The 21,899-nt window shown below is 38.0% G+C and overlaps 1 protein-coding gene across 3 annotated transcripts in view; it reads right to left on the bottom strand.

The window, feature by feature from the left end:
* The window catches only part of LOC149249279 (Pseudouridine synthase family protein), a 375,151-nt gene that overhangs the window by 65,397 nt on the left and 287,855 nt on the right, over nt 1-21,899 (bottom strand). For all 3 annotated transcript variants that reach the window (XR_016266746.1, XM_089458665.1, XM_089458664.1), the window contains exon 5: nt 4,734-4,812. Coding sequence is in view for 2 of the 3 variants with exons in the window: in XM_089458665.1 (XP_089314791.1) it covers nt 4,734-4,812 (79 nt within the window). In the remaining variant the exon portion in view is untranslated. The remainder of the gene's footprint in view (nt 1-4,733; nt 4,813-21,899) is intronic.

Here is a 21,899-nt window from a genome sequence, read left to right as displayed (position 1 = left end):
AGCCTCTCCTTGGCCCTTCTTGCCCTTAGCGTTGCTACCTTTTCCTGTAGGGCAACAATCTCCTGTCATCTATTGGAGTTGATCTCCCATCTCTCATTCCTCTCTGGATTTCTTCTTACACATAGTCACTTCATAGCCTCTCCCATCCTGGTATATTCTCTCTGCCACTGACTACATCCTAGAAATTTTCCCACACCTTATGAAGTCCCAGTAGCACAAGACTCACAAGGTATTTATCTACTACTATCTCGCTTGCTCCAGCTAGCTCATCCCGAACCTGGTTGAACTTGGAAAGATACATAATGATGGGCTTGTCTTTGTTCATCTGAATATTTCTTAGCTTGTCCTTGAGAGCAAGCTTCTTGGCATCACTAGAACCCAGATACAGATCTAAAATGGCTTTAAACATCTCATATGTTGTCCTCTTCTCATGGAAATGAGGGATAATATGATCTTTGACCCCCTCTAGAATGGTCCTCCTCCCCTTGGTGTCATTCTTGTTATGTTGGATCAATTGTTGGGAACCTTGAGGTGGAGTTATTTGGCTTTTCACAAACTCTAGCACCCCATTATTTTCCAACACCACTGAGACTTTCTCCTTCCATGACAGAGGTTCAAGGCTCCCTCTAAAATGTGATATGACCTTAGTCCTTGAAAAACCATATTGTTATCCAAAGATACTGCTCTTCAAACTCTAGCGCAAGCCTCCTACTTAATCTGCACTCTTCACTAACTGATCAATTTGGTGTTGGTCTTTATATTGATCTCTGCTCTAATACCATGTTAAATTTCCACAACACTTTGCAACTACATAGTGAATTACTAAAAACTAGGCAACTGAAAACTGAAACCAAATTTACTTTCACCAAGATACAAAGTTTCTTAACAATTTAGAAGTAGCGGAATAAAACATTAGAGATAAAAATGCATGCACACAAATTCACACACTTGTTTTCTTTGGAAACCCAACAATGAAAACCTGCTTCCTTGATGTGGTATTTTATTAGTTGTTCTTAAGCAATTCGATCTATTACAAAGTAATTTGTCTCTCTAAGAAATTGTTCTGCTACTTCTCACAAATCTCAGTTGATACAATTGATCTCAGCTTGTCTTGATCACTGCTTGATCTCAACCCTCTAGCATGCAATTGTTCCCCTGTTGCCTCCTTGACTTACCCTGCCTCTTGCTTGATCCTGCTCCTCCCTTGCGCAACAACCCTATTTCCTTGCACACATTCCCTATTTCCTAGCGCAATTCTAGATCCTATTTCTTAGTGCAAGTCCTCCTACTTCCTTGCACACTTCATGCTTCCTATTTCCTAGGACATCAACTCCTCAAAACTGCGCACAATCAGTGTCCTAAATTCTAGTGCATCTGTGATCTCCTATTTCTTAGGAAAGAAGCTTCGCACTCTCCACAATCAAAGATGCTCTCACAGACTCGTGAACTGTCTTGTCTCACAAACCTTGTGCAGAAAACTTATGATTTCCTATGCCTTCATCCTCCTCTTTATAGACACAAATGGAACATGCAACAAGGCCCAGTTCTATTCTAGAAGTCGTGTTCTAATTGAGAGCTAACTAAGAGTTCTTCTTGTCCTTTCTCCAATCAACACTAGAGTTCCTAACTCATTCTCTCTCTAATCAACAATGGAGACTAACATGTTCTCCCTTCAATCAAGACTGAAGACTAACTCACTCTAACTAAACTGATAACTACCACCTCGTTCTGTAGTCAAACTGATGAAGACTCCAGAGTCCACTTAACTGAAGCTCCAACACTATGCATGACATTTTGATGATTGTTCCAATAAACTAGAAATAAACTCAACATAACTGAAATCTAACTCATGAGCTCGCACTCATAACGAGAAAAGGACAATTCGAGGTCTTTAGTGGCTAAGGCACAAGCCAAAAGACCTTTACTCGATACATTTTCAACACTTTGTGCTGCAAAATGTATCAAGATAATAGAAGTTACAAAGAGGGGCAAGCTAGGAGTGTTTTTCAATTTACTTCAAAGTGGGAAAAATGCTATGACTGTACTGAAGGCTGCCAAATCATTCCTACCAGGTTCAAGTAATTGCAAAATTGCATGGAAATGTGTTGTCATTGATTCCTCACAAGTTGATGGGCCTTTCACTCGCACAAGGAAGAGGTTGTTAAAAGGCCAACCATGCATAGAAGACAACACCTTAAAAGATGAAAAGGGGTCACCTCCAAATGAAGTAAAGACAACAGAAAAATATGGACAGCTTGTGGAGTTTATTGTAAACCTACTACCACCAAAAGGGGAATCAACTTCCTACAACCTTTTGAAGACTGTTACTATGATGAGAGGAGAAACTTCGGCTGACATAAATTTATTTCAGTGGTAACACACAGCTGTACTTTTCACCCAGAACTCACCTATGATTTGGAGGGTATAAGCAACAATTCTTGCATGATAGCATCATCAAACAACAGTATGATTATCAGGCAACAAGAAGAAAAGGGGGGTGTTGCTCTGGCAGCATTAAGGGTGGAAGGAAGTTTGTTATTCTTAAAATTTGAAATGGAAATTATGCAGCACCAAGACATGCCATTACTTGAGGACAGGCAGGGGGATTATAATGTCCCCAAGGATTAATTGCCCAAGGGACGAAGTAGCCTATCAATCCTTGCAGTCTATAGTCTTTGATAAAGCGGAAAACATCAAAATACCCAATGTTTGGGAAATATGGGGTAAGTTTTGGGGCAGTTTGCAGAAAAAGCCCAAAGTTGGGGGTTGCCACAAACCCCTCTCAACTAATTAAGAAGGAGAAACACCCACAAGGAAATCTATAAATACAAGAGAGTAAAATCATTTTGATCATCATAGGAATGGATGGATTGGTCTCTGTTTTTCTTTGAGCCTGAGGCTCTGAGGGTTTTAAGACCCCTTCTCTTCCTTGACTAATTTCGGTGGACGTGATCCCACCCTCCCTAGTCACCCTTCTTCTTGTTCTGGCACAGGTTATGGGAGCAGTTCTAATCTGAAGAAACTGGCAAATTGCAGAATATATCTATCTGGAAGATATCGAAGTTTTGGTGGCGAATCAAGGGCAAGAACTCAAACTCATGGAACTATTCAGGACTATTCTAAGGTGGTTTTTTGTGCATTCTCCTCTACAACAGGCTGGTTTCTTGTGGCAGAATTGCAAGGATCTTCTGGGCTTTTTTCAATGGAAAATCTGAGGTACTTCAACCTCCCTGATTCAGAAATCGGCCCCTTTCTGAGGGAACTTTACCTCCCTAAGGCAAATTCGGTGGCTCCCCCTGAGGCATTTCAGTCTCTCCAATTGAGTTTGGCGACTCCCTCTGTGACAGGCCCGAAATGTTCTTAAGAGTCGAGCCAGGGTTCGGAAGGGTTTCAAGAGACAGTTTAGAGGCAGCGTTAGGACATTTCCTAATACAAAACTTTGGTCACCTTCCTAAGCATTTCAGTCATTTCCTGAGGTAGTTCTTTCCTGAAGTCGAAATTTAGTGGTTTTGGGTCAACTCCTGTAGCAGAAGTTGTTCGAACACCAGAGTCAAAATTCGCAAGAAAATAATTGTAACTGTGTTTCTAGTCTGCAGATCAACACAAGGTAGCTCAAATCTCTTTGTAGGAGATTAGGATGTTGATAGAACTCTATTAGATTTGAATTTAAAACTAGAACTGTCGTCAAATTCGTTGATGGTTGAATTACGGTACTGTATTGGATAGAATATTGTATTACTTGTTGCTGAGTAAACAGTGCTATTTATTGTGGGTATAAGGACTATATTGCTTATTCATGTGCTATACTATTGAATGAACTATTCATTTCATTACTAAACAAACAAAGAAATTATGTTGGAAACCCTAGTCTCTAAGAATTTCCAAGGACAAAATTGCCCTAGTACACTACATGCAATGCCTCTATGAATTTGCTAATTGAGTGGGTAAAACTCATTATTCGCATAGCATAGAAGTATTATAGACAAGACGTTAAAATGCCATGCTAAACTCTAATATTTATTGTATGCTCATAACAAGCAATGCACCTTTTAAAATAGATAGTTCTTTACAAACAAAGCAAACAATTTGTGTTATAACAAACAAAATGTATCACATATCACAAACACATCAAACCTTCTTGTAAGATCCAACATATAGTAATTACAATATTTAAAATCATTTGTTATATCATCTATAACTAACAATCGTATATTGTCCAACGGGTTAGCTTGATTGCGGCCAAGTTTGCCTTGAGGTCTTTGTCTCTAGCCCAAATAAAGTTCAAGTCTAGTTAAGTCCCACTATTACCAACTACTATTGTGGTTGGCAGTCAAGCAAGCCTTATCTAGATATTTTGAGGGAGAGAAAGTGATCCTACGAAGTTTTCCTTGGAAAAAAAAAAGCTACAAATCATGTTAGACAATCAACAATACTAATTATTAATTGTAATTACTATAAAAGTCCATGACCCTTGGGCCTTGACTATGGGGTATAACATCCGTATATATACATACTCCCATTGTATTAAGACATTCACATCTCTATATATCAATTCCTGTATTACTCTTATAGATATATTGTGTATCCAATCATAGTACAATATCTTACAAATATTTGTAGCAACCGAAAGGTTCACTTCACTTCATCATTCAAATCAGGCATAGTGTTTTCAAGATATTTGTGCATGCATAGAAGATCCAAGAACCAAAAAAGTGCAAACTAGAGTTTGGTACCTGATGTGTACGTCCAGTTTCCAGCTGCCATTCTACAAGAGCAATACCACCTCCAGCAATAGCCTCAATTACACGATACCTGTTATTTATAAGAACAAATCCCTAGTATATTAGCAAAATTTTATATTTATAAACCCTAGCTTCTCCCTTCAACTCCAAAGTCAAGGTAACAAATGATGATTTCATACATTGGCAAATGAGGGGAAAAGGATTTATCGACATATATGAGGAATTAAAACACAGAATCTATGGAGTAATGATTAGGCACCTTAAAAAAGTTTAAAGTTACAAATGGAAACATTAAGTGATTTATTGTGTTATGCAGCTTGTATCTTTATTACAATTTGCGCCATTATTTTGTACCTGAGCATTTATATGGGACTAGTTCATCATTATTTTTTATATCAAGTTTAGTAAAATTAGAATGACAAGGCCATGGACATTAACAGTACCAACTTTGAGAGTATTATTCATCAAAGGCATTTTTCTTTCTGATCTGCAAACTTTAAAGTATGGCATATGAGTGCCTTAAAGGATGGAAGCTTGACTAAAGCCTCTTTTTTTATTGAAAAAAGCATCATACTATTTTGTGAATTTTGATAATATAATTTCTTTTTATTTAAACAGAATTGCATAAACTTAAGCAATGCCAATTTTAAATGACATATTTCTTAATGGATAGAATTATTAATCATCAAACAATCCAAATTCCAAAATTAGCAATGAAGTGTTTCCAGAAACATCACTCAATTGGCATTTCAAAAATAGAAAACATTTTTTTATAGATCAGCAATTGTTTGCTGGTCTTGTACGGTTGGGCAGCCTTTTGCAAATATTTTTTCACCAATTTTTATTATTCCAATCCTTGTCAAGTGATTGTCGTGCACAACTTCTGCAGCATTGATAATTTAAACATGCTTGTCATTTCCTACCTAATTCCTATCTACATTTATGTTCGCTACATTTTTTTTAACATTAAAAGATGAAATTTCAAGCACCGAAATCAATTTTCAGTACAATGCAATGGCCGTGGCTCTTTGTCTGTGTTAAAGCTTTATGCCAGCCATATAGATATCTACATAGTAATTTTTATGCACAATAATATGGAATGTCAAGGAAGGTTCCAAGTGGATGGGCAAAGACCAGATCTCTGGCGAGAGATCTTCCCAAGGTCTAGGGTTTCAAGGATCTTAATGAAGCAGGAAGGGGAGGGGCCTCTTCCAGCCACCATCTCCTTCAAAGAACAGATAATGGACTTCAAGGCTCTAGCCTCTACCTACTTTGACATGGAAGAGATATGCGTCAACCTTATTACAGCAATCCAGAATTGTAAAAATGCTCAACGAAATTCCAGTGGTGACCTTCAAGTATGTGCTTCCAGAGAGAAAGTGATCTCATTCCATAAGAGAATGCCAGTAGGTTATTCTATTCGTTTATGGTATGTTATCACTCAAAGAAAACCCTGGTTGTGGGGGGGGAAACTCTAAGGTAACCTCTAACCACTTTGGGATTGACGCTGGCCCCTCAATCCGGAGGGGGATCGTTAAAATTGGTAACTAGGGCCAAACTCCATGTGGATCACCTTATTTGTGACCACTGATATTTTTCCTAGATTCCTCTCATCGAGAGGTGTAGGATTGATCTAAAGATCATCTAATTCCGATAAGTATTTAAGGAGATATGAATTTATTTTGATTATGGAAAAATTATCAAAGTCGGCCAGCAACTTATGTAGGCTCAGAAGCCCAACAGTCATGTCTATTCAACCTCCACGTTTTACTATAAAAAGAAAAGGTCTTCAAGTCATTTAGACACACACACTCTTCATGTGATCTCCTCCTCTCAACGTCTTTGGGTTTTGGTGGACGAGAGACACTAAGAGTATACGCTGGCCTAAGTAAAGATGATGCCCTAGCCGCAGTAAGGATGATGCCCTAGCCACAGTAATGAGGGTTCTATATGCAACTAGAGGAAACTTCTATCCGAAGCATTTAAGGGTGCCCTAGCTGTAGCATTTAAAGGTGCCCTTGACCGTAGTCAATGATGATCTGAGGCAGCAAGGGGAGGCACTTATACACAGTCTAGAAGAGACTTAATTCCGCAGATAAAGGAGGTTCTAAATGCAGGTATAAGATGCCCTAAGTCACAGTTAAAGGGAGGCTCAATACACAGTCCATGAAGGTCCTTAATTACGCAGTAATTAGATTCTCATACGTTGTTTAAGGAGAGCTACAATCCATTGTCCTAGAAGGCTCCTATACTCAGTCCTAGAGGAGAGTAAGACGCAGTCATCTAAAGGTCACTAATCCGCTGTAAAGAAGAAGATAACTGTAGGAGAGCCCTATCAATAGTAAATCTAGCTGCAATAGTGGGGAAATCTGACCACATTCAAAGGAGACCTAAACGCAGCAAAGAAAGGCCAGATCCATAGCCCAGAGGAGCTCCTATCTGCTGTCTGAAAGAAGCTCTGATCCACAGTCTATAGAGACCTAGCCACAGCAAAATAAAGACCTGTAATCTACAGCAAGAAGGAGCCTAGACAACGTGGGATTTGACTGTGCTTAATAAGGCTGATCTAAGGTCTGGTGCAGCCTCAAAGAGAAGGTCAAACAAGTCTGTCTAAAATGATCTCTCTAGATAAGATTGGAAGACACACTGTTGTTCAAAGGCAGTAATATTTGGGCATTGTGTGTAAACCTATCTTGCTGCTGAGCTAGGCCGCAGGCCATAGCCAACAGCATAGTACTTTAAGGGCTGAACTAATCAGTGGCAGTGTTGGAACCTCTCTTGGTCTTTGAGTTGTTGACTGTTTCAAGGACTAACATGATGTAGGTGACATCAATGATGTTGAGAACAGCTCAGTGATATTTGGGTGCAGCACCGAGACGATGAAGTACAACATGATAGTGAGGTGTAGCATGATGATGAGTTGCAGCATGGTGATGGGAGCAGCTTAGTGATGGGAGCAGCTCAGTGACTAGGTGCAGCACAGTGACGAGATGCAACACTATGATAGGTGAAGCAGTCACCTTGGAGAATCAGTTGAAGCAGCATGTCTTCAACTGATCTCATGTAGATATAGAAAGTCAAAGTGTTGACTTCCGTTGTAAATGTACTATCTCTATCTCTCTCTATCTGCTGAACTATTGAAGAACATAAAAGAAGAATTGATCAAGGTTTCCCCACATTGGGGTTTGTCCCTGGCTAGCACCACATCTTGTGTCCTCTTGTCCTGGCTTGTCTTCTGCGATTTATGTTTATGTTCTATCTGCAGTTTAGTTTAATGCTGCTGTGATTGCTAATCTGGAAAAGATATTGAGCTAACTGTGACAATTGAAATAAATTGCTCTAAGCATAGAACATACCTAAAACTAACATGGTATCGGAGCTGAGGTGAAGACAATGCCCAAGCAAGAGTGAAAGAGCAATCACCGAAGATAGCTGGGAAAGGACAAAAGGATCAGTGGATTCCTCATCCCTCTTCAAATTCACCAAGGGTGAAGTCGAAGCAGAGAATATTATTAGAATAGCGCAGCGGAATATGGCCTACCTAAAGATCACTTCATTGGAAGACCGAATCTCAGGGTGGAAGGAAAGGCAGATAACTAGTCCGGCCATTATGCAAAGGAGTGTTTGAATGGCAAGGACACATCACTTGATGATGATAACAATCATTCCAGGGACATCTTCAATGATCAAAGGAATGACAGGTAATGCAAGTCATCAAGGAAATGGCCGACTCTTCATAGAAAGCAAGGAACCCCAGGTATGAAGAATCAAATGTTGTTTCTGATAAGATAAAGAAGCGTTATCTTGTATTGGCCCTCTCCTTCAGATTCTTTGGGAATCTGGCTTATAGATTGTAGTGCTTCAAGGCACTTCATTGGATAGATGGGTGCACTCTCTAATTTGGTAGAGATGAAAACAATTGTGGGATTATACTTGGAGCCAATGCCACCTATCCCGGAAAGGGTGTAGGGAATGTTAACTCTCAATTGAATGAGGGTAACTCAATTCATTTACAAAATCTCTTTTATGTACCTAATAGCAAGAAGAACCTGGTGTCCATTTCAGCAATCGAAGTGAAAGGTTACGAGGTGGCACTCATCAATGGAAAGGTACGTGTTTAAAAATAGAATTTTCAAAGATGTTTTTTGAGTTCAGGGTTGTATCAAGTTGTAGGAAGTCCACTGGGGACCATGTCCATTGACACAGAGCATCAGAGGTCTGTGAGTCAGATGGTGACAGGGATGCCTAAATTCAAAAAGAGCATGAAAGTACATGTCTAAGGTGTACCGCAAGAAAATCGTACAAGAGGACCATTCCCCTCATGTAGTAGGTCCACAGGTTTGGAACAACCCGAGGGGTTTGAGATTCATGATCAGGAATCTCACGTATGCAAGTGGAAGAAAGCCCTCTATGGCTTGAAGCAAAACACCCAGGGCATAGTATGAGAGGATTGAAAGCTATCTGATGAAGCTGAGATTCACTAGGAGTGAAATTGATCCAAACCATTACCCGAAGGTTGTGGATGATAGACCTCTCATACCGGCACCTTATGAGGACGACCTATTTCTGACAGGTGCAGACCCTCTCATTTGCAGAAGTAAGAGGGAGTTGGATTCCGAATGTGGAATGATAAACTGCAAGCCTATGACTACCTCGAAGATCTTAACTTTCAAAAGTTATATGGTAGTGATGTTGGACCAGATTTGGGAAATGCCTCTGAGTTTCATAAACTCATTCGCGTTGATGTTCTTGGTGAACTTTCGTCCGGACATATGTCTTGCAGTTAGCATGGTGAGCTCATATTTGGTTCAGCCTCACTGGATTGGTGCCAAGAATCTTCTGAGATATCTTCAGGGCACAATCTCTCATGGATTGAGATACACTGCCGGAAATATGAAACTGCATTATTATCTGAATGCTGAATAGGCAGGCAGTGTGGAGGATCTTAAGAGCACTTTTGAGTGTTGATTCTCTTAGGATTCTGCTTCAATATCATGGATGAGCAGGAAGCAGAAGTCGGTTGCTATAAGCCTCACCAAGACCAAATACATAGCGACGAGTATGATCTCATGTAAAGCTACATGGTTGCGCAAGCTCTCAAGTGAGTTGTTTGTACACATGATGAATATCATTGTGATTCTTTGTGACAACCAGAGGGGGGATTCGATTATTGAGGAATCCCATATTCGATGATCGCTCCAACAGATAGACATCAGATACTTCCTTATCTGCGATATGGTAAGTCGATGAGCAAGGAGGCTCCATCGCATTGAGACTAATGTACAGGTCGTAGACATTTTATCAAAGCCCCGAGAAAAAGTCAAATCTGTGACTTTCCCGAACGACTTGAAGTCGTTGAGAGACCTTCTTATAAGGGTCCTGCATGTTGCATGCATTGAGCTCTGGGAGCTCTGGGTACTTACTGGAGCAACATACGATCATAGGGCAACTCACCCTCCCCTGGTGGTGCGCTATGAACAGGATGATTAGTTCTCTTGTGGGCCAGGATGATTTGTTCTCCGTGGTGACTATGGAACAGAATGATTCGTTCTCCTGTGGGCCAGGATGATTTGTTCTCCGTGGCATCCACTGACAGGATGATTCGTTCTCCTATGGACAAGATGATTCGTTCTCCTGTCGAGGCATCCTACCCATGCAGTCTGGGACTCATGGGAAGTACCTCTCATCTGATCAATGAGCAAGGAAATGAGGATAGGGACCATAGTAGTACTATCAATGGACGCATCGTTGTATCTACCATACTCCTTATGCTAAGATGACCTCCATTGATCTGGGATCAATGAAACTGATCTGGGATCAATATGAGTGGTTTGAGACACTCTCTTGTGATATTGATCTAGGATCAATAAAACTGACTTCGGGTCAGTAAGAGTGATGTGACACACTCTCTTCAGATGAAACTGACTTCGAGTCAGTAGAGAATGGTATGAGACATTCTTGATCAATTCTTCTTCTTCATCGTTCAACAAAGCAAAGCAGAGCAATGCAGGGCACTGATGGCAGAGATAGTACAGTCAAACATATGGATCAACAGATGGAGTTCTCCCTAGTTGAGAGGGAGTGTTAAAATTGGAAACTAGGGCCAAACTCCATGTGGATCACCTTATTTGTGACTACTGATATTTTTCCTAGATTCCTCTCATCGAGAGGTGTAGGATTGATCTAAAGATCATCTGATTCCGATCAGTATTTATGGAGATAAGAATTTATTTTGATTATGGAAAAATTATCAAAGTCGGCCAGCAACTTATGTAGGCTCAAAAGCCCAACAGTCATGTCTATTCAACCTCAACGTTTTACTATAAAAAGAAAAGGTCTTCAAGTCATTTAGACACACACACTCTTCATGTGATCTCCTCCTCTCCACGTCTTTGGGTTTTGGTGGAGGAGAGACACTAAGAGTATACATTGGCCTAAGTAAAGATGATGCCCTAGCCACAGTAATGAGGGTTCTATATGCAACTAGAGGAAACTTCTATCCGAAGCATTTAAGGGTGCCCTAGTCGTAGCATTTAAAGGTGCCCTTGACTGTAGTCAATGATGATCTGAGGCAACAAGGGAATGCACTTATACGCAGTCTAGAAGAGACTTAATTCTGCAGAGAAAGGAGGTTGTAAATGCAGGTATAAGATGCCCTAAGTCATAGTTAAAGGGAGGCTCAATACACAGTCCATGAAGGTCCTTAATTACGCAGTAATTAGATTCTCATACGCTGTTTAAGGAGAGCTACAATCCACTGTCCTAGAAGGCTCCTATACTCAGTCCTAGAGGAGAGTAAGACGCAGTCATCTAAAGGTCACTAATCCGCTGTAAAGAAGAAGATAACTGTAGGAGAGCCCTATCAACAGTAAATCTAGCTGCAATAGTGGGGAAATCTGACTGCATTCAAAGGAGGCCTAAACGCAGCAAAGAAAGGCCAGATCCATAGCCCAGAGGAGCTCTTATCTGCTATCCGAAAGAAGCTCTAATCCACAGTCTATAGAGACCTAGCCACAGCAAAATAAAGACCTGTAATCTACAGCAAGAAGGAGCCTAGACAACGTGGGATTTGATTGTGCTTAATAAGGCTGATCTAAGGTCTAGTGCAACCTCAAAGAGAAGGTCAAACAAGTCTGTCTAAAATGATCTCTCTGGATAAGATTGGAAGACACACTGTTGTTCAAAGGCAGTAATATTTGGGTGTTGTGTGTAAACCTATCTTGCTGCTGAGCTAGGCCGCAGGCCATAGCCAATAGCATAGAACTTTAAGGGTTGAACTAATCAGTGGCAGTGCTGGAACCTCTCTTGGTCTTTGAGTTGTTGACTGTTTCAAGGACTAACATGATGTAGTTGGCATCAATGATGTTGAGAACAGCTCAGTGATATTTGGGTGCAGCACCGAGACGATGAAGTACAACATGATAGTGAGGTGCAGCATGATGATGAGTTGCAGCATGGTGATGGGAGCAGCTCAGTGATGGGAGCAGCTCAGTGACTAGGTGCAGCACAGTGACGAGATGCAACACTATGATAGGTGAAGCAGTCACCTTGGAGAATCAGTTGAAGCAGCATGTCTTCAACTGATCTCATGTAGATATAGAAAGTCAAAGTGTTGACTTCTATTGTAAATGTACTATCTCTATCTCTCTCTATCTGCTGAACTATTGAAGAACATAAAAGAAGAATTGATCAAGGGTTTCCCCACATTGGGGTTTGTCCCTGGCTAGCACCACATCTTGTGTCCTCTTGTCTTGGCTTGTCTTCTGCGATTTATGTTTATGTTCTATCTATAGTTTACTTTAATGTTGATGTGATTGCTAATCTGGAAAAGATATTGAGCTAATTGTGAAAATTGAAATAAATTTCTCTAAGCATAGAACATACCTAAAATTAACAAGGATCTCTCCTCAAACTCAACTACCCTAGGTCACAAAGGTAGCAGGTCTGTTAAATGCTCTATGGCCAGTTTAATGTGGAAGTTGCTAACATGGGTGGAGTATGGGAAGAAACCATTGGGAAATGGAGTCAAATAATTTGAGTTAAAATCTTTGGAGCTTTGTTTGTAAGGATTCTGCGTTCCAAAGGCATGTATTTTAGCCATAAGCTAGACATTAATCATCTATAGCATGAAAGGAAGAAGAGAAATACACTCAGAGCTTTAAAAACAAAGCATCATAATGAGGAATTTTGCATTTAACTCATAAGCTGAAAGGTGAATATCTGAATATAAGATATAGAGCACTATGACATGAATTCTACATCTACTTACTGATTTAGATGAGAAGCTTAAACACTCAATGAATAACAAAGAAAGAACACAGCACTAAGAAACATACCACAAATGCTGAAAAATGAATCTTTGGCACAAAACCCCTATACTTTTGTCCAAAAGTTCTTCTATTAATCAAATGCACACGGTTACAATAGGTTTTCTCTTCAAAGTCCAACCCTATACATTACAGAAATGATAGTCTTTATAGACTACTTACAAACTGTTCAAGATCCAAAAATAATGGATCTCAAACCTCTTCATCTATATAGCTTACTAAATCAAATAATCAAGGAGATAAGATTTGACCCCAAGTCGAATTGATGAGGTGGCTCTCCAACTAATTGGACGTTTTTTCTAAAAATAGAAAAAATTAATTCTAGCGAATTCTTGAAAAATAGGCTTCAAAGATCCATTCGAAACTATCAAACCGTGATAGTTGTGTAAAAACTGAAAGCGTTTTTTTTAAATGAGACTGTTACCAACAAAAACCTCTTTTGGTTTTTAAAAGTTATTTTCCAATTGTTCGAAATCCACACCCAAAGTTACTACCTTGCTGAAATTTGTTTTGTCAGTGCTCGTTTGATAGATTCTTTTTCATTTTCCAACGTGTGCTCCATCAACACATTATTTTGGACAAAAAATAAAATTTGAATTTCTCATTTGGAGCTGATACTCCAACTGTTAGCGTTTAACTGACCATTTTTACAAAATTGCGTTGGTACTCTAGTTGTTAGCTCATTTTTATTTTCAAAACTTACAATAACACTGATATTCTATCTGTCAGCGCTTTAACATTGTTTTTTACAAATCGGCGTTGACACTAAAACTGACAGCGTTTTAAAACTATTGACTAAAATTGTGATAACAGTGGGCTCCACGAGGATGTTGTCAATCATAGATGGCAACAAGAACCCCTATAGACCAAAGGCTTGATCCATTGGGATAATCCCAACTCAATAACTGCAACTTGCAACCTGCACTTATTCTGCAACTCAAAACAAAATTGTAATCCAAACTAAATTGTACACTACACTGTAAACTGAAACTAAAAAATGCAGCAAACTGAAAATGCACATGCTGAAAGAGATGCTTGCCCAACAAGCTTATTGATCACACCTACCTACTCTAAACTATTGAAAGAATTGTTGGATTAAATGATACAAAAATGCCAATGCAACCAGTCCAATAGCTACTCAAATAATGTGGGTCCTTGATTATGCTTCAACAAAATGAAAACTAAAAAATAAGGGCAATGGCCCACTCAAGATGGATCTTGTCTTCACAATGAAAACATGGTTGAACACACAAGCTAAAAAAGACCCTCCATATAGGCAGCCACAGGATCATAAAAGACATGAATGCCATAGTTTGTTTGTTGATCTTCAAGGCACTCTACAATCTCACTATTATGGTTTGAGAGTTCACATGTGCTCTCTATGTCAAACCATTGTTCCAACTGTGAGTTTTCAAACTCATACCCATTCTCAATATTAAAAGGAAACAATATGTCTTTTTGGCTTTGCTGAAATGAAACTTCAAAAGAAAGACCCTGAAATGGAAAAGTTTGGGGTATTTCCTGATCTTTAAAAGCCTCAAGCTCTTTCTCAATGTCCATGGAAAATTCATCCAAAAACTGAATCTTAGCTTCTGAGCTACATTTGCATGACTTTAGATAAGAAGACAAAAATGAAGAAAAGTTTTTATCCACCTCATCATCTGTACATATATTGTTCCATTCTCTAAAACCTTGAATGGAAGGACAGTCTACCACTAACTCTAGTTTCTCCATCCATGTTTCCAAGAAGATAATCCAGAAACTTGTTAGAGACCTTATGGACTTAATAGGTAAACTTTCAACCCAACTTCTACATTTTCCTTGGAATGAATCATAAAACAGTCTAAGGAATACATCTTCCTTCTTGATTTTAAGGAGATCAGTAAAGTCACGGTAATTTTTGATATGTTTCAAGGCCAGGCTTAGATCATCTCCATTAAATTTAGGACCATTCCTTAAAAAATATTCATCTGCCGGTAGAAGATTCGGAAAAACAGCGAGGTTTGAAAAATCCACCTTGAAATAATAGTTGCAACATCTGAGTCCTTCATTGAATCTAGTGGAGTCATCAATACATTCTTCAAGCTTCAAATTCTTCGAGCAGTGGGGTCAACATGAACTCTGGATTGTTTGACAATGGATTCACTCTGTGAATGGTGCACAACCACTTTGTATTTGAATTCTACATAGAGCATTGTGACATGAATTCTACATCTACTTACGAATTCAAATGAGAAGCTTAAACACAATGAATAACAAAGAAAGAACATAGCACTAAGAAACAGACCACAAATGCTGAAAAATGAATCTTTGGCACAAAACCCCTATACTTTTGTCCAAAAGTTATTCTATTAATCAAATGCACACAATTACAATAGGTTTTCTCTTCAAAGTCCAACCTTATACATTACATAAATGATAGTCTTTATAGACTACTTACAAATTGTTCAAGATCCAAAAATAATGGATCTCAAACCTCTTCATCTATCTATAGCTTACTAAATCAAATAATCAAGGACTTAAGGTCTGACCCCAAGTCGAATTTATGAGGTGGCTCTCCAACTGAATGCGCATTTTTTCTAAAAATAGAAAAATTAATTATGGCAAATTCCTGAAAAATAGGCTTCAAATATCCATTCAAAACTCTCAAACCGTGATGGTTGTGTAAAAAATGAAAGAGGCGTTTTTAAATGAACATGTTACCAACAAAAATCTATTTTGGCTCTTAAAATTTCATTTCCAACTGTTCGAAATCTGCACCCGAAGTTACTGCCTTTTACAGGAAAAAACATAGTAAAACAGAGTTTTTCGCTGACATATGTTTAGTTAGTGCTCGTTTGATAGATTATTGTTCATTTGCCGACATGTGCTCCATCAATGCATTATTTTGGCCATAAAATAAAATTTGAATTTTTCATTTGGTGCTAATACTCCAACTGTTAGCATTTAACTGACCATTTTTACAAAAATGCATTGCTACTCTAGCTGTCAGTGCATTTTTATTTTTAAAAATTACAATAACGTTTATATTCTATCTGTCAGTGCTTTCAAACTATTTTTTTACAAATCGGCATTGACCCTGAAACTATCAGCGCTTTAAAGCTATTGACTAAAATTGTGATAACATGGCCTTCTCCTAAAGCAATGGAGACTTCGGTTGTTAAAAACCGGTTGGTTCTAAACTGTTGATTTCTGGTAGCATCAAATGTGCTCTGAGTCCCAAATTTTCCAAGGAGGCTTAGACACATGCATTCTCCAATACCCAGAAATCGTTTTGGGAAATTCCACCCGGACACAATTTTATTATAATAATTAATTATTTTTAATGGGATCCTAAGTCTAAACTTAGGAAATTAAAATAATTAACAGGTATTAATCTAAATTGTGGGTGAAACTTCTAGAAGAAGGCGGAGATCAAGTCAATATGATCCTAGCCATTGATTAGGATCTAATCTGGGCATTGATTGATCAACGAGAAGATTATAAGATAAGGCTTGATGGGCACTTGGAGAACACATAGAGAGAGTTCAAAAGATCGAAGTTTTTAAGAAGAGCAGCTGCCAGAAAGAATTTCGAAATGATCTTTTACTGTGAGGGGCAGAGATAGTATCCAGAAGAGGGAAGTTTGCCTGGGCCGAAGAGTACAAGGCAGAGAGGGCAGAATGACGTCCAGAGAGAGGTTGATGCTGGCCCACACAAAGCCTAGAGGGATATCGAATTCCTGCTGAGAAAATAGAGTTTCAGAAGCCAGGAGCTAGGGTGTGAGACCGAGAGGCTGGAAATCGAAGTTTCTGGGTAGCAGAGGATTCGGAAGAGGAGCAACGCAGTCCCCAACAGAGGTGACGCAGAAACTGCATAGGGTTGATGCAGATCTGCGCAAAGGCTGACGCAGAAGGGACGCAGAGCCTCCTTCCAGCGAGATCAGGGTCAGATACTTCTAGTGACAGGGTGAGATCATCTTGTTGACCACTAGGATGACACCTAATGATTATATGAAAGACTCCATTCCCAGAGATGCTCCAGATGACACTTGTACCATCAGATATCATCAGTCAACAGAGTTTTTTAACTCTATTCTATCTTCTCATCATCTTTCTTGTACCTAGATTCCACAACCTGAAGGGAATTGTAATAAGTGATACTAGTAATGATGAGTTTTGAGTCTGTAACAGGCCTACGATGTTAGGACTCAATCAACAAATGAGTACACCTTGAAGTGTTTTTTTTTATCTGTTTAATTATCCCTTCTTTTTCAGAGGCGGATAATTTTCTGGGTTTTTATACTCACTTCTTACCCCAAAGCCAAGGTGACAATTTGAAGGTTGAGCTCCTAACACATCTTAATGTCTAGAGTCGATGTATATTACCATACTAGATCACACAAAAAATTTCGTGGAATTTGGTTAGGTCTCGGTAGTGATTTTTTAATTTTTTAGATTTCCCACAAGTCAAAATTTGCAAATAAAATTGTATTTAAATTGTAATAAGTGTAGTCTAGAGTAGTTGTATCGGGTATGAGTAATCAAAATTACACCTTTCACCCTCAACTCTCTACTATGACGCACTTTGAGGTGTTAATAATGTGTTTTGGACCTTCAAAACCCACATTTCTTAAGTTTAGTGGAAATTGTGGCATTTAATTAGGCTAGAATTAAATAAAATAGAGATAAATAAATTATTCCATGTGACAAAATGATGTGGAAATGACTTGGAAATTATCCTGAGTCAAAGACTTGAGTCAACGGACATGTGGAAGATGACTGAGCACACTACATCATAAATACACCATTATTTCATAAAATCAAATTTACCAAACATAACGCAGCAGTTGCACATGTGGAAAATCGAATTTATTAGAGGAGTTCATGCACTGAAGGAATATTCTATGGTATATTTGGACTGAAGATTAGGTGGGGCCTCATCTCACAGTTATCTCAGGTTCTTCTACTCTTAGCACTCCACTCTTGAGGATTACGAGTTTCACTTGGCCAGACTACAAGTTGCACATGGAGGAATCACGCAGTTCTTGGGGAATTACGCAGAGCTATCTGGGGATCATCTACATATGTGGCATCACTTAGTTCGAGTTTGCATTTGTTGACTAGAGTTATCACGGTACTTGGATTCACTCATGGATGAGTTTACTATGTCGTATATGGAATTCAATTTCCCTTGATGTGCACATATGGAATTCAATTTTTTCTAATGTCTCTATCTTCTCCACATTGAACTTGATTTATCATTCCTTGGGATTTGCTCCAAGTTCAGTTCTCACATGCATTCTTCCTTGGGATTTGCTCCCAACTCTTTATATAATGAGGCTATATGCTCTCATATTGTATCATGTAAAGCACTATTGGGCTTGAGGAAACTTTGCCAATTTGTACTTGCATACTTTCTTAATACAATCAAGACTTTGAGGCTATATCGATGGTGTTCTCTTGGCGTTATGAGGTGATGTCCTTTCATGCTACTCCTATTGATTTAATTTCTTTCGCATATTGAATTAATATTAGTTTATACTTGCCATCTTGCTTGGATGATGTGTGCAAGTTATCTTGCACATATCATTGATTTAGAGTAGTATTCCAAGGATAAGCTTGCCAATTCATTTTAGAAGGAATGTTTGGTTTATCTTATTCATTATATTAATCTTGTGCAAACTAATACATGTTTAAGTGTGTAGGAAATATTTTTTGTGTTGTGTGCAGAAATTCATCTGGAAATGAGAGAAATCTCAATTAGATCAACTCGCTCCTAGAGTCACAGCGATCCAAGACTTAGCCATTATTTCACTCCAAGTTTTCCATCCAACGAAGAGCAAACCGGAGTCTTCTTATTCAATAGCTACTTGATCATCTATTTAAATTCAAAATACTTCTTTGATTCTAGTTCTTTCAAAGTTATATCTCCTATTCAAGCGTCATTTCCAAAGCTAGGCAAGTATAGTGGTTCACTCCCATTACTTGAGCCAGTATTTTGTAAATTAAATTCTAAGTTTAGTTTTGGTTTATTTTTCCTAATTTCACACACAGAATTGGGTTTTTTTGTGTTTTGCAACCCATAGGCTTGAGCATTGGGCAACAAGGAGTTTGAGGAGAAGCATTGGAAAACTACTCACTCGTGTGTATGTAGGACCCCTTCACGCTATCCAAAGACTGATTTCTAGGGAGGCCATAAGCACTTGGGAGAGAGTTGCAAACTCATCTAGGCCGTGGGCCTTTTGAGCCTTGTGAATCTCTTTTGGAGAGTTTTTTCCATCTTCAAATTTGTTGTTGTTATATTTTTTGGGGAGAGAGTCTAACTTTGTTAGAGTCCCATCTTTGTAAAGATCTCTCTCGTATTGTAGGCTGCCCTCTTAGAGGCATTTTTACCCGCTTTAAGCGCTAATAAAAGATAATAAAAAAATTGTTGGAGAGAGCTTGGGATTTTTCCCATGGCATCCCCCTTCCTCATTTAGAGGAGGGATTCTTGTGGGTGGCCTAATCTTGCTTCTAGTTTTTCTTAGCTTTCTAGCTTTTAATTTCATATTGTGCATGCTTAAAATCAACACATTTCACTCCACATGCAAATTTTTACTAATCTTGTATTTAAATTCCCACATGCATATGCTTCCAAATTGTAAACTTGAGAAAATCTCATCTTATGTGTAAACACTTCATACTTTGGCAAGTTTTAATTGTTTCATAATTTCTTCAAGTATATGCTTCACTACTTGGTCAATTTATGCTATATGTCATGAAAATTATTGGAGCATTATCATTTATTTGAAACAATTGTATCTTAAAGAAAATCTATTCCATTTTACTTGTTTACTTTCCATTCAATGGTGCAAACACATATGAGCTTATTTACATCCTAGCCTCTCAAGTTTTACAAACTATTTCTCTTTAAAGCATGAAGCATGAAGCATTAGTTTAATTTGGGGAATAAACACAATTTGCACTTCATCTAGGCATTTTAGTATAGGAAAGCCCCAAGCCTCACTAAAAGTTACCTCCAACTTAAGTTGGTTGAATAGAATTTTAGGGGCCCTCTACCTCTATTGACTTCTCATTGTGAGATCCAAATATTTGGGAGAGGATGAGGTCTGAGGGTTAAAGTTCAATTGTAACTTTGCCTTAGCACTAATTAATAAAATAAACCAAGAACTCATTACATCACATTTGCTTGGTTTGCAAAGTTCTTAAATTTCTTGTTATCTTGAGGGTTTGAAGTCTCAAATTCAAATCTTATTTCAAGAGGCACTTTGCATGCAAGCTGTTGTCGCGCAGATTGGCACGACAACGCTCAGACCGGGGGCTGTCACTCTGATCCCCGATCCCTCCGTTTAAGCCTGTCTCCCGCGGCTAAGGGGGGTAGTCCCTGTGAGATGATGAGACCAACTGTCGACTAGTTGGCTGGGAGACACGAGATACGATATAAAAAAACACTCGATGGATTTGATTAATTTAGCAGACCAATGCCTTAAGAAATTGTGGTTAAAACGATTACTTGTTAAATGATATAAAAACATGGACCATGAACAACAATCATCTATCATCAACTAAATCACAATGCTCTTAGAATGATGAAAACGATATCCAGCAATTGAGAATTTCGAAAAGATAAATGCTTTAAACCACCACGAAAATCCTAAACCATTAACTAGATATCATATTCGCATCCCGACTTAAAAAAAATTCAGATCTCAGCATGAAAGATATAACATGAAAAACCACTGAAACTGGCAAAACTAATTTTCCACAAAATTTTAATATTTTTTTAAATTTTTTAAATCTTTTTTCAATTTTTATTTTTCAATATTATAAAAATGAAAATTAAAAATCTAAAAAATTTAAAATTTAAAATCTATAATAAAAAATTAAACTAAACCAAAAATCTTTTTATTTTTTATATTATAAAAATAATCTAAATCTAAAATTTATGAAGACTTTAAACATAAAATCTAATTAAAACAAAAACTAAATCAAAAATCTAATTAAAACTAAGCTTAATCCTAAACTAAACTTAAAAATAGATTAAAATCTAACCTAAAGGACAAATCTAAAACATAAAATTTAAATCTATATAAAACTATACAAATATTTAATCTAAAGTCTAAAAACTTAAATAAAATCTTTTTATTATTATTTCCTTTTTTATTATTTTTTTTTTGATTTTTTATGATTCTATAAAAAACGAAACTATAAAAGAATTAAAATCTAGAAATTAAAATACATAACAAATTAAAATCCTAAACTAAATCTATGTTGGCCTATCCCAAAAAAAATCAGAACGAAACTACGCTAAAACAATTTAAAATCTAAAAAAAAAAAATCTACACTATCATATGACTAAATAACCTACGTTAAAACAAAAATAAAGGGTCGAATTTTTTAATTTTTGTTCTGTTTGAAAACTGATAGGCCGTAAATCAAAAAATGATCGAGCTACCAGTCCGAAATACTGAAACGAGAAATACGCCAATCCCTTTTGCTTTTTCATATGCTAAGCTATAATGTGAATTAAACCTGAGAGTACGACGACAGAGCCAAATCAAAACGCGTCCAAAAATCGCAGAACGTAACCACGCAAATATCATTCAAAAAAAAAAATGCAGTTTGAAACGGTGCCTGCGGCGAAGGGAAATGACTGAGTGTGATAATCCGAATGAAGGAATCGATTTTACCTGGGCAGCTTTGATTTGAGCTTACCTGCAACGATGAATCGGCTTAAAGAACACGTCAAACGAAATACGCTGATATACTGACTCGGCGAACGACAGGACCATAACCCGTATTTCATATAAAGATAGATCGATGGCTTACCAGGCGGATCTTTCTGCGGC

Source organism: Pinus tabuliformis, chromosome 7, assembly GCF_031772625.1.
Source record: "Pinus tabuliformis cultivar Carrire ecotype Pingquan chromosome 7, CPIR1, whole genome shotgun sequence".
Lineage (NCBI taxonomy): Eukaryota > Viridiplantae > Streptophyta > Pinopsida > Pinales > Pinaceae > Pinus > Pinus tabuliformis.
The sequence above is the reverse complement of the archived record's forward strand: the minus strand, read 5'-3'. Positions and strand labels throughout refer to the sequence as shown.